At 41.3% G+C, this 13,580-nt stretch overlaps 2 protein-coding genes across 3 annotated transcripts in view; both read right to left on the minus strand.

Moving 5' to 3' along the window:
- The window catches only part of SAMM50 (SAMM50 sorting and assembly machinery component), a 45,286-nt gene extending 43,424 nt beyond the window's left edge, over window positions 1-1,862 (minus strand). The window contains exon 1 of the mRNA XM_070755290.1: window positions 1,755-1,862. Coding sequence (XP_070611391.1) covers window positions 1,755-1,775 — 21 coding nt within the window. The 5' untranslated portion in view covers window positions 1,776-1,862. The remainder of the gene's footprint in view (window positions 1-1,754) is intronic.
- Window positions 1,863-6,018: 4,156 nt separating this feature from the next.
- Window positions 6,019-13,580, minus strand: part of LOC139169316 (1-acylglycerol-3-phosphate O-acyltransferase Pnpla3-like) — a 40,815-nt gene continuing 33,253 nt past the window's right edge. Inside the window, exons 8-10 of one of the 2 annotated variants that reach the window (XR_011559444.1) lie at window positions 11,897-12,013; window positions 7,225-8,631; window positions 6,019-7,142 (exon numbers count right to left, since the gene is read on the minus strand). Coding sequence is in view for 1 of the 2 variants with exons in the window: in XM_070755292.1 (XP_070611393.1) it covers window positions 8,346-8,631; window positions 11,897-12,013 (403 nt within the window). In the remaining variant the exon portion in view is untranslated. Of the gene's footprint in view, window positions 8,632-11,896; window positions 12,014-13,580 lie in introns of both variants that reach the window. The other variant, XM_070755292.1, reaches the window with a different exon arrangement.

Below are 13,580 nucleotides of genomic sequence, written 5' to 3' on the forward strand. Positions count from 1 at the left end.
GTCATAAGTCTGAGTCAGTTGCCAAGCATCTGAGGATTCTGTAAACCGCTTCGAGAGGGCTGCAAAAGCACTATGAAGCGGTATATAAGTCTAAATCAATTATTTATTTTGATTTGATTTGATTTATAGGTCACCCTTCTCCTTGCAGACTCAGGGCGGCTTACAAGAGTAAAATTCAATCAAACAATATAAAAATAATCAAATTATGAATAATTAGAAAAGTTAAAACCCCAATATAACACAACCAACCGTCCATCATTCACATTTAAACGCTATTGTTATACACTGCTCAAAATAAATAAATTAAGGGAACACTCAAAGAACACATCCTGGATCTGAATGAGTGAAATATTCTCATTGAATGCTTTGTTCTGTACAAAGTTGAATAGAAACATAGAAGATTGGCGGCAGAAAAAGACCTCATGGTCTATCTAGTCTGCCCTTATACTATTTCTTGTATTTTATCTTAGGACGGATATATGTTTATCCCAGGCATGCTTAAATTCATACTGTGGATTTACCAACCACGTCTGCTGGGAGTTTGTTCCAAGCATCTACGACTCTTTCAATCAAATATTCTCACGCTGCTTCTGATCTTTCCCCCAACTAACCTCAGATTGTGCCCCCTTGTTCTTGTGTTGACTTTCCTATTAAAAACGCTTCTGTCCTGAACCTTATTTAACCCTTTAACCTATTTAAATGTTTTGATCGTGTCCCTGCTTTCCCTTCTGTCCTCCAGACTATACAGATGGAGTTCATGGAGTCCTTCCTGATAAGTTTTATGCTTAAGACCTTCCACCACTTTGGTAGCCCATCTTTGGACCCGTTATTATTATTATTTATTAGATTTGTATGCTGCCCCTCTCCAAAGACTCAATTTTATCCATATCTTTTTGTATGTGGTCTCCAGAACTTCAAACATGCCTGGGATAAACATAGATCCATCGTAAGATAAAATACAGGAAATACTATAAGGGCAGACTAGATGGACCATGAGCTCTTTCTCTGCTGTCAATCTTCTATGTTTCTAACTCTGCTGACAGAATGTGCTGACAGCAGCATGTGAAATTTATTATTATTATTATTATTATTATTATTATTATTATTATTATTATAAGATAATAATAAAATTATCTTCGGAGAGGGGCGGCATACAAATCTAATAAATAATAATAATAAAATAATAATAATAATAATAATAATATAATAAAATAAAATTATTATTATTATTATATTTGTATGCCTTGATGGTCCATCCGTGTTGCTTCCTAAGTGGACAGTTGAATTTCACAGAAGTTTGATTTACTTGAAATTATATTGTGTTGTTTAAGTGTTCCCTTTGGTGTTTTTTTTTAGCAGTATAGTTTCGGTCCCAAGCCCACATTTTTGTCAGCGCCACTGTGAACGGTCACTAAACGAACCGTCGTAAGTCGAGGACTGCCGTTAAAGGCGCGGCGGGGGGGAAATAATGAATGTCAGCCATGGATCCAAATGCCGTATTTTTTTTGGGGGGGGAGGTTGTTTTTCCTCTCCCACTAACACGGGGATGAGTGGGGAGGGGGCTCTTTCACGCAACCGAACTCCCCCCTCCCCTGTGTGCTGGAACACCAGAGCTCAGTCCGTTCGGGGGAGGCAACGAGCCTCCCACCGTCTCCGGTGTGAGGACACTCTACCCACGCCCAGAGGACCACCCTCGACCGGCGTCCCAGTCCCGCCATTGCCCCTCCCGCAAGGTCAGCCGGGTGAGCTCCTACCCGCGCGTGAACGGTCCCCATGGCCTCGACAGCGCGCCGCTCCGCCTCCTGCGCATGCGCCGCCCCTTCTCTCAAGACCTCTTCTTTCTCGCCGTCTTTCGGAAGCTCCGAGGCCAAGCTCGCTTCTGATTGGTCCGAAGAAGAAAAAAGGGCGGAAGAGAGAAAAATCGCTTCCTTCGGGCGCAGCGTGAGACTTTAGAGATAGAGTACAGTATAGCGGGACGCCACCACCGACATCACCCTGTGCCGACACTTCCGCCAGTTCTTTTCCAGTTATTTTTTTTCTCCTTAGGGCGGTAGTGGCTAAACAGCGAGAGGAGGATCGAGCGGCCGCTGGAGGACAGCAGACTGCACGCCGGGAACAAACCTGCCGTTGCCCTCTGGCAGAAGGCTGTAGGGCAGGGGTGGGGAATTAATTTTGCCAGGGGGCCGCATGAGAAATTGGGATGGTTTTAGAGGGCGGGACTAATATAATTACCTCAGTTCTACCCAATACTGTATATTATTGGGTAGAACTGAGTTAATTATATTATAATTATACATTATAATTATATATTATATATATAATTATATATTATTTTATATATTATACAGTACATTATAATTATATTATAATTATTAATTAATTGCCCAGCCCTTCCTTCCTTGTTCCCTCCATTTCTCCTTCCTTCCTTCTCCAGATGGAGAGAAGCTTTTGTCTCTCTGGTTTTCTCTGCCTTTTATTTCTGCTTTTGGGCAGTTCTTTACTTCTCTTTCAGCTTGCCTCTCTTCAACTGACCTACATTGTCAGTTGAGAAAACATAGTGGAGACTTTGCCTGAAAATAGCTTTGGATTCCTCTTCTTCCTCCTCCTCCTCCCTTTTTTCCCCCTGAGAGGTGGGGTGAGGCGTTTGCTTTAAATTTCTTGGAAAGGCCAATGAAACCAATGAACAATTAAAAATGAGCATTTATTGGACTTTTGCAAAAGGGCATGGAAAGAGAATTTTTCCTTCCTTCCTTCCTTCCTCCCTCCATTTCTCCTTCCTTCCTCCCTCCATTTCTCCTTCCTTCCTTCTTCCATTCTTCCTTCCTGCCTTCCTTCCTCCCTCCATTTCTCCTTCCTTCCTCCCTCCATTTCTCCCTTCCTTCCTTGCTCCATTTCTCCTTCCTTCCAAACTCCGCGGGCCGGTCACAGACAGCGGGCGGGCCGCATCCAGCCCATGGGCCGCCCTTTGCCCAGGTCTGCTGTAGGGGGAGGGTTAGGCTCAGTGGGCTCTTCTATGACATGAAGACTTCAGCTCCCAGAATTCTTGAGCTAGCATGGTTGCCTCAGGAATTCTGGGAGTTGAAGTCCAAAAGTCATAGAACAACTTTGCTTAACCCTGCTGTAGGGAGATTTGCCCCGTTTTTTACGACCTTTCTTGTCCCTGCTGTTAAGTGAATCACTTGATAAGTCAAGTCACCCAGTTAAGCGAATCTAACTTCCCCATTGTTTTTGTGGCTTGTCCAAAGGTCACAAAAGTTGATCAACATCACCTTGAGATGCTGATACTGTCATAAATATGCACCTATGACAAATTCCTTTGTGTCCAATCATACTTAGCCAATAAAAGTATTCCTATTCTATTCTTTCTATTCCATTCCATTTTATTCTATTCCCCATTCATTCCCCATATGACAATCATTAAGTGTTGTACCACGATTCTTGACAAATGTATATTTTTCTTTTATGTACGCTGAGAGCATATGCACCAAGACAAATTCCTTGTGTGTCCAATCACAGTTGGCCAATAAAATTCTATTCTATTCTATAATAATAATAATAATAATAATAATAATAATATAATAATAATAATAATAATAATAATAATAATAATAATAATAAATGTTTATTTATAACAGCCAGTAGGCAATACACACACTTGGCTAAAACACAACTAATAAAACCACAAAACATGTTAAAACATTCCCCCCCTCTCCAAAGATGTTTCAATCTGCCGAATCAAAGAAGAATATCTTTAATGCCTTGTGGAAGCAGAGAAAATTCTCTATGGAAAGCTCTAAGGAAAGACTGTTTCACAGACAGTTCTATTCTATTCCATTCCATTCCATTCTTATTCTAGCCTATTCTATATGAACCAGTTGCCAAGCATCTGAATTTTGATCACGGGACCATGAGTATAATACAAAGGTCATACAACTCTGAAAAATGGTCAGAAGTCACATTTTTCAACGCTGTTATAACTTTGTAAATGAACTGTTGTGTAGTCAAGGACATAATTTCAGTTTCTCAGTCTAATCTAAACCGTTGGATTTCCTGGACACTTAGCAGAACAGGTTCAATTTAGCTGAATTATTAGAAGCCAAGATCACCAGAAATCTGGAATGCTTTATTCCCAAGTCATAGCATTTATAAATAGTGTTACTTTATTTTATTGAAGGTAATCTATGTACAAGGCCATTCTTTTGTGTTCCATTTACTACAAACTGCAACTAAGCAATTTTGCTCTGAACTATTACCTATTCAAAATGTTTTGTCTCATATACATTCATTTTTAATAGTTTTCTGTGTTCCATTATCTACAGCCTGCATTTTGTTTTCAAAGCTTTAACAAATAAAGAACTTTTGACAAATTTACAAAGAACTCTGAACCCAGATAATTACTGAAGGAGAGCAATAATCCTTTTGTGTATATACACACGGATTTTGCATTAAGTTTAAAACCTCCACCTTGCCTTCCCCACCAAAATGCCTCTGTTTAAAGACTTGATCCACCCCCACTCTCAGAATGATTCATAAAATGTTAAAATAAAGCCAAATACTCTGCATGGGTGTTATGTTTTTCCAGTCATTTGAATTTTTATGAAAAGGATCAGATCACATGAACTGTTATTTGTAATAAGCTTTGTTAAATCATTGTTTAAAAAAAGGAAGAGGAATTATAGAAAGGAACGCTTTACCATTTGCAAAAAATAGTCATAGAAACACAATATTTTTTATTGTGTTTCTATTGTTCGGAAACTTCAGATCGTGCAGAACGCAGCCGCGAAAGCTATTGTGGGGCTTCCAAGATTCGCACATGTTTCCTCAACAGTCCGTGGCTTGCATTGGCTGCCGATCAGTTTCCGGTCACAATTCAAAGTGTTGGTCATGACCTTTAAAGCCCTACATGGCTTTGGACCAGACTACCTCCGGAACCGCCTACTACCGCACGAATCCCAGCGACCGATAAGGTCCCACAGAGTTGGCCTTCTCCAGGTCCCGTCGACTAAACAATGTCGTTTGGCGGGCCCCAGGGGAAGAGCCTTCTCTGTGGCGGCCCCGGCCCTCTGGAATCAACTCCCCCCCAGAGATTAGAATTGCCCCCACCCTCCCTGTCTTTCGCAAACTACTCAAGACCAGTGTTCCCTCTAATTTTTTTTTGGGGTGGGCGGAAAAGTATAGTGTCTGAGCGGCAGTCCCTTCAGGACTGGGCGGCACAGAAATAATAAATAAATAAATTAATTAATTAAAAATAAATAAACAAACAAACAAACAAATAAAAAACCCACCCTGTTTTGCCTCAGAGAATTTCAAAATAAAATACTGTACTGTGTGTCTATAACAGTGAGCTCATAATAGGGCAACTCTATCAATATTAAAATGCCACTTAAATAGTTGAGCTAGTTTCAAACTAGATTTTGATTTTCTTTCTCTCTTCCTTACTCCCATTCTTTTTCATTCTCTTTTCCTTCCTCTCTTTTTTCTATCTGTTTCTCTCTCTTCCTCTCTTCCTCTCTCTCTTTCCCTCTCACTCTTTCCCTCTCGGCTTCTGGGCAGGTTTGGAAAACTCTGAGTTGATGATTTTTAAGTGAGCGATTGCTCACTGCTCAGCTTAGAGGAACTATGCTCAAGACTCATTTATACCGCCAGGCATGGGGGAGTTGAGATATTCCTTCCCCCTAGGCCATTACAAGTTATGCATGGTATGTTTGTGTGTATGTTTGGTTTTATAATAAGGGTTTTTAGTTGTTTTATTATTGGATTGTCACATGCTGTTTTTATCATTGTTGTTAGCCGCCCCGAGTCTACGGAGAGGGGCGGCATACAAATCCAATAAATTATTATTATTATTATTAATAATATTAATATTTACTGCTTTGGGCGATGAGTGAAATGTTATCTTGCAGCATTATGAACAATTAAGATAGTACAGAAATGCAGTAATATTCATAAATCACCTCATAAAGTGGTTTTATCAAGCAATTAAGCATTCGACTTGTGATAATGAACAAAACACAGTGATCACCAAACACAACTCTTTATTCTGCTTCTTTAAAAACACTGCAAATTGCAGAGATATTACAGATAGTTCATTTTTTGGAAATACAATAAAAGTTTAGGAAAATAAGAACAGTACTTTGGCACTGGCTGAATATAGCACCAAAAAAATATAAATAAATCTGTGTCCATGCTATCAAACATTTTAACATTGTGAAAAACTGTTTTAACTACATTTCATCCCCCTCCTCTCCACTCAGCAGCTCTTAGATTTTCTTCAAAATGCTAAAAAGAAAAAATAAACCTCTTAAAGATTAGATATTTTGTCAGAATAAAACCTGCTACAAAGTTGGCAATGAATTTGAAATAAATAAAAGCAGCTAGTTGGGTTCCTATGAGGATTTCACTCTCCGCTTAATTTGTAACAAGTCTCCAACTTAACCCTAACCCTTGGATTGAAAACTTTATAATATCTCATAAGAAAATAAGGGATTGCCATTACTATAGTGGCAAAGTGCAGAGCTGGTAAGTTACTCATAGCAAAAGTCTGATTTCCCAAAATGCGGTTTAAATATTTGTGCACCATGTGCAGGAATTCCTGTCACTTTATGCAGCAAATGACACACAAAGAAATTATTGAATCCATTTGAAATATGGCTGATTTATGATGGCATATTATTGTTGCTTCCTACTATTATTGAAAATTAAGGCTTAAGTTGCATGCGTGTTCATGAAGCCTGGACTGAACAATGTATGAGTTTCATTATTAAAAGGAGGAAAAGCAGAAATAATATGAGTTTCCAGCTCTGGATGACTTTGCTTATTGCTTGTTTTGAGTTAAATCAAGTTAAATCAAGTTACAATGAAAAGATCCACAAATTCCAAATCATTTTATAGATTTATATTACTTTCTCCTGTTAAGGAAACTGGACATCTGATCTCAAGTTCACTAAGCTAATAAACATAATTTTAAAAAAACCTCTGCATCTCTCTTTCACCAATGAATTATTTTATGGTTTATTCATTTGAATTAAAGATATCTAGATGTAAAGACTACATCATTCGCAGAAAATAAAATACTGCTTTAGATACAGCACTCCAAAACAGTGCTTCTGAACTCTGACAATTTTAAGACATGTGGATTTTAACTTTCAGAATCCTCCAATCTATGTATCTTAAAGTTGCCAAAGTTAAGAAACACTGCTGTAGGGCATTTGTAGATGGGTGGACTTCAACTCCCAGAATTCTCAGCAAAGCTCACGCTGCTTGGGAATTCTGGGAAATGCATCTACAATTTTGGAGCGCTTCCAGCTTAGGTGAGCATCTTCAGTGAACTTCAACGGAAAAAAAAGTAGCAGATAGAAGCCTCTTTGGCAATAAAAGTATCTGTGTGTCTCTGCGTTGTGTGTTTTTATGAGATTTTGGAGAGCACCGCAAAAATTAGAAAACCCTTTGCTTTCCTTGTGGCAGTCAAGGAGTTGCAAATTTTTAAAAAAGCGATTCGTTGCACCGCAACTAGTGTTCCTGGAGATTAATTTCAGGAAAAGTCCAATAAAAAGAGGAGAAATTGGGAAATTCTCCAACATCCCCTATATATAATATTAACAATATGAACAATATCTTTTTAATGAAAAATAGTTTTACCCGTTTAAAAAAATAAAGGTATCGAATACCATTCCTTTCTGCTCCCAATCTGCCTACTTATGTTAGGCAGGGTGGGTTTTTTTCATTTTCAATAAGAACTCTCTGCTAGATATGTCAAGTTAAAAAAAGGAATTCCTTAAAGGTCCTGTATTCTCTAAGTAGAAGATGTGTAATTCCACGCAGGTACAGGGGGGAAAGAACTTTTTAAAAAGTCACCCAAGAGGGACAAATCTTAATATATTTTTTTAGCAACAAAAAAATTTAACGTGTTACACATGCTTATCCCAATATAAAACCATCAACAGAGGAGATGTAGATTGTCTTCCTGCTGGAATTTTTTTTTTCTTTGGGTACAAAAACGCTCTACTGTGCTTGGGCTTCTTCAACCCGCTGTCCACTATCAAGAAACTAGACAAGAAGCCTAAATGCCTTGAAGCCCAGATAGATGCCTCAAAGGCAACCAAGTTGTAAACAAAAGACTTCCTAAAGTCGTGTTTCCCAACCTCAGCAACTTTTTGACCGGTGGGCCTCAACTCCCAGAATTTGGATGCAGAAGTGTGTTGAGTTGAAGGCCACTTCCGCTTAGTACCTTAGCACTTCAAAGTTGCTCAGATCAGGAAGCAGTATCCTAAAAGATTGTTTGGCCAAGTGCTAGAAGAACACAAACTTCAAAGGTGTAAAGTCCCCTGCTAGCCCCCCCCCCCAAGCTAATCTTCAGAGAGTGAATAAAAACTTTTCTCCGAGGACGAGTCCATATCCGTAGACGTCCCAGAAGTTTCAGCGCCCATGAAAAAGGAAGCCACGGAACCGGAGATGTCAGGATTACGAACTGCGCCCTTCTCCTTCATCAAGGCTTCGCAATAGGGGAGACTCCAGAGCCATTCGTCAAGGTTGGGGGAAGAGTGAGAGGCTTTAGGAGGTGGGTAGTGGGGGTGAAGGCAAGTCTTCCCAGGGTCCGACTGGCATTTTCTAAGCAAGATTTCACTCACTTTGCTGCAAGAAGGAGAAAGAAACATTAGTAAGTCTTGGGATTGTTTTTTTCATGGGAGACATTAATTCATTTCTCCCATGAAAAAAGTGTTTTTAATAGGAAAGTGAACACAAGAACCAGGGGACACAATCTGAAGTTAGTTGGGGGAAAGATCAAAAGCAACATGAGAAAATATTATTTGACTGGAAGAGTAGTAGATCCTTGGAACAAACTTCCAGCAGACGTGGTAGATAAATCCACAGGAACTGAATTTAAACATGCCTGGGATAAACATATCCACTGTAAGATAAAATACAGGAAATAGTATAAGGGCAGACTAGATGGACCATGAGGTCTTTTTCTGCCGTCAGACTTCTATGTTTCTATGTTTCTAATTAATGATAATAATAATAATAATAATAATAATAATAATAATAATTATTATTATTATTATTATTATTATTATTATTAATTGCATTTGTATGCCGCCCCTCTCCATAGACTCGGGGCGACTAACAACAATAATAAACACAACATGTACAACCCAATAATAAAAAACAACTAAAAACCCCTATTATAAAACCAAACATACACACAAACATACCATGCATAACTTGTAATGGCCTAGGGGGAAGAGCTATCTCAACTCCCCCATGCCTGGCGGTATAAATGAATCTTGAGTAGTTTACGAAAGACAGGGAGGGTGGGGGCAGTTCTAATCTCCGGGGGGAGTTGGTTCCAGAGGCCGGGGGCCGCCAGAGAGAAGGCTCTTCCCCTGGGGCCTGCGAAACGACATTGTTTAGTCGACGGGACCCGGAGAAGGCCAACTTTGTGGGACCTTATCGGTCGCTGGGATTCCTGCGCTAGCAGGCGGTTCCGGAGGTAATCCCGGTCCAAGGCCATGTAGGGCTTTAAAGGTCATGACCAACACTTTGAATTGTGACCGGAAACTGATCGGCAATTAATTGTTTGATTTGATTTGATTTGATTTGATTTGAATGCCACCCCTCTCTGAGGACTCGGGGTGGCTCACAGCATATCAAAGAAAACATAACAATACATCTGGATCCAATAAATGTAATTAAAACACCTAAAAGTTCTAATATAATTAAAAACATTTGTTACCATTCACTCCGTGAAACACACTAAAACGCTCATTGGTCAGGGAGGAAAGATCTAATGACCCCGGGCCTGGGGGCATAGATAAGTCTTTAAACTTTTTCGGAAGGTGAGGAGGGTGGAGGCACTGTGAATCTCCAGGAAGGAGCCGATCCCAGAGGGCTGGTGCCCCCACAGAGAAGGCTCTTCCCCTAGGCCACGCCCACCGACATGGAGAGATATTTGCTCTGTCCTTCCTTCCTTATTATATTTTATAGATTTTATAGATTTACAATATCATATTATATTTAACTTGTGGATTGCCATATTTATATTTTCACACTTTCCTAAATTAACTATATTTCTTAATAACAAACAGAAAGTTTTTCATATCTCTTTCCATTTTAAAGTTATAATAAAAACATATCATTAAAAAAAACTTTAAAGGTATAGAAACAATGATATCAAAAGAAACAAGGCTGACAAAACAATGTTAGTCTATAAATATTATGGCATGACTGAATTAAGGGGGGGGAAAAGGTCTTAATTTCAATTTTGGTAAAATTCCTTTTTGCGATGTGGGCAAAAGCTAGTTGTTCTCAGTTCTTCTCATTTTTTGTAGCCAATTATACCAATTGTATAATACAGTGCTCCCCCGAGTTTCGCAATCTCGATCATTGCGAAACGCTATATCGTGATTTTTCAACCCGGAAGTAAAAACACCATCTGCGCATGCACGCCCTTATGGCCACGCATGCGTAGATGGCGCCGGGCAGATCAGCTGCTGGGCGGCTTCCCTGGGTCTTCCCCCTCTTGCTGGCGGGAGGGCGAGCGGCGGGCATCAGCGAGGAGTTTGCGTGGGCGGCGGGGAAACCCCAGCGCCGCTTCCCAGCTGAGTCTTGAAGCCAAACGCGGAAGTTCGCTTCAGGACTCAGCTGGGAAGCGGCGCGAGCGAACGGCGTGGGCGGGCGAAGGGCGGGCGAAGGGCAGGCAGGCGGCGGACAAGCGGCGGGCGGACAAGCGGCGGGCGCAGCAGCAGCGAGGAGTTTGCGTGGGCGGCGGGGAAACCACAATCTTCGGCTCCTCGCTGCTGCGGCGGAAGTAAAAACACCATTTGCGCATGCGCAGATGGTGTTTTTACTTCCGCACCGCTACTTCGCGAAAAACCAATCATCGCGAGGGGTCCTGGAACGGAACCCTCGCGATAATCGGGGGACCACTGTATACCATTTGTATAATCCTCCTTAGTTCTAGGCGGGTTGTTTCACTCACGTTCTTCTACACATTACTTTGTTTCTTGCCCTCTGGAATGCTGGAGACAAAGCCAACCTCCTCTTCACTGTGCTAACCTCTCAGATATTGGTCAATAATACACTGCTATCATGTCACCCATGTCTTTTTTTTCATTAGACTAGCCATGTTAGAGGAGTTACCTGACGTAATATTCCAAATTGCAGAGAGAAAAACTGTATTCAGTGTAATGACTGTAGCAATGTAAAACTGCTTAGTCACAGTGAATCTAATATAAGCAGTGGAAGTAATGTGCCGGTGCCTGGAGGCTGTTGGGGTCTGGATGGGTGTCAACAGACTCAAACTCAACCCTGATAAGACGGAGTGGCTGTGGGTTTTGCCTCCCAAGGACAATTCCATCTGTCCGTCCATTACCCTGGGGGGGGGGGAATTATTGACCCCCAAAGAGAGGGTCCGCAACTTGGGCGTCCTCCTCGATTCACAGCTCACGTTAGAGAAACATCTTTCAGCTGTGGCGAGGGGGGCGTTTGCCCAGGTTCGCCTGGTGCACCAGTTGCGGCCCTACCTGGACCGGGAGTCACTGCTCACAGTCACTCATGCCCTCATCACCTCGAGGTTCGACTACTGTAACGCTCTCTACATGGGGCTACCTTTGAAAAGTGTTTGGAAACTTCAGATCATGCAGAATGCAGCTGTGAGAGCAATCATGGGCTTTCCCAAATATGCCCATGTTACACCAACACTCCGCAGTCTGCATTGGTTGCCGATCAGTTTCCGGTCACAATTCAAAGTGTTGGTTATGACCTATAAAGCCCTTCATGGCATCGGACCAGAATATCTCCAGGACCGCCTTCTGCCGCACGAATCCCAGAACCAGTTAGGTCCCACAGAGTCCAAAATATTTTTCCTGTGCTTGGCCAAAGAAGCATCCAAACATACCTTGGGGTTTTTAGAAGCTCTTTCATTGCTCGGCCATAAACTGAGCCCATTATTTGGGAAAGCTGCCCCTGCATCCATCGCACATCCTCAGGGATGTCAGGAAACCACTGGATCAATCTGCAATCAAGACAAAGTAGGCGGTTCTTCAAAACAAGCTAATTCAGGATGGGGGCTTCTTTTTAAAATGTTCGTCCAAAACATCTCCTTCTTTTCCTGCCCTCTGGAATTCTTGAGAATAAGCCAAACTCCTCTTCACTGTGTTAGCCTAGCAGACATTGGACAATTTATTGCTTTTTTAAAAAAAAAATCTGTATTAAAATTAAAAAAAATTTAAAAGTAGTTAATTCTGCTTTAAAAGTAAAAATAACAAAAAGGTAAGGTTTTACTCATTCTTGCCAGGTGCAACTAATGGCAGCAAACAGATATTAAGATTGATTGATTGACTGATTGATTGATTGATTCATTCATTCATTCATTCATTCATTTATTGGATTTGTATGCCGCCCCTCTCCGGAGACTCGGAGCGGCTAACAGCAATAACAAAACAGCATATAGTAACAATCCAATACTAAAAACAGTTAAAAAACCCATTATTATAAAAACCAAACATACATACAGACATACCATGCATAAAATTGTAGAGGCCTAGGGGGAAAGAGTATCTCAATTCCCCCATGCCTGGCGGCAGAGGTGGGTTTTAAGTAGCTTACGAAAGGCAAGGAGGGTGGGGGCAATTCTAATCTCTGGGGGGAGTTGGTTCCAGAGGGCCGGGGCCGCCACAGAGAAGGCTCTTCCCCTGGGTCCAGCCAAGCGACATTGTTTAGTTGACGGGACCCGGAGAAGACCCACTCTGTGGGACCTAACTGGTCGCTGGGATTCGTGCAGCAGAAGGCGGTCCCTGAGATAATCTGGTCCAGTGTCATGAAGGGCTTGGTAGGTCATAACCAACACTTTGAATTGTGACCGGAAACTGATCGGCAACCAATGCAGACTAAAACATAGGTTTGGGATTTTTAAAAAGTATATACATAATACGTTTATTGATGAAGCTGAACACAAAAAAATTCACGACAATGAATATATTTGTGATTCTCCTGTTATTGGTAAATATAAACTGCGTACACATAATTGTTCTGCCGGGCTCTCTGGTATGAGCCTCCCGAAAATTCAAGGGTACAAATTTCAGACACACATACGTTTGAAAATTCAAAACAAGGTTCTTTATCACAAAATTCAAAAGAAAACAAAGCACCCTTTTTGTATTGCAAAGAGCACTCGTCCCAAAACAACCTTGTAGGCTGTACAATTCCCTTAATCAGTCCTTAAGTACAGTAATACCTCGTCTTACGAACCTAATTGGTTCTAGGGGGAGGTTCGTAAGACGAAAAGTCCGTAAGACGAAACATTGTTTCCCATAGGAAACAATGTAAAATCAATTAATCCGTGCAACGAAAGAAAAAAACCACAAAAAAACACCGCCGCCCGGCTGTCACCTTTTGAAACAGCCGGGGGGCTTCTCAGCGTCTTCCTGAACCCGAACGCCAAACCCGAACTTCTGGGTTCGGCGTTCTGGAAGCCGCCGAGAAGCCCCCCTGGCTGTTTTAAAAGGTGACAGCCGGGCGGCAGGGCTTCCCAGCGGCCTCCCAAACCCGAACTTTTGCCGAACTTCTGGGTTGTGGGGGCA

The sequence above is a fragment of the Erythrolamprus reginae genome, chromosome 6, assembly GCF_031021105.1.
Source record: "Erythrolamprus reginae isolate rEryReg1 chromosome 6, rEryReg1.hap1, whole genome shotgun sequence".
NCBI classification, from domain to species: Eukaryota; Metazoa; Chordata; class Lepidosauria; order Squamata; family Dipsadidae; genus Erythrolamprus; species Erythrolamprus reginae.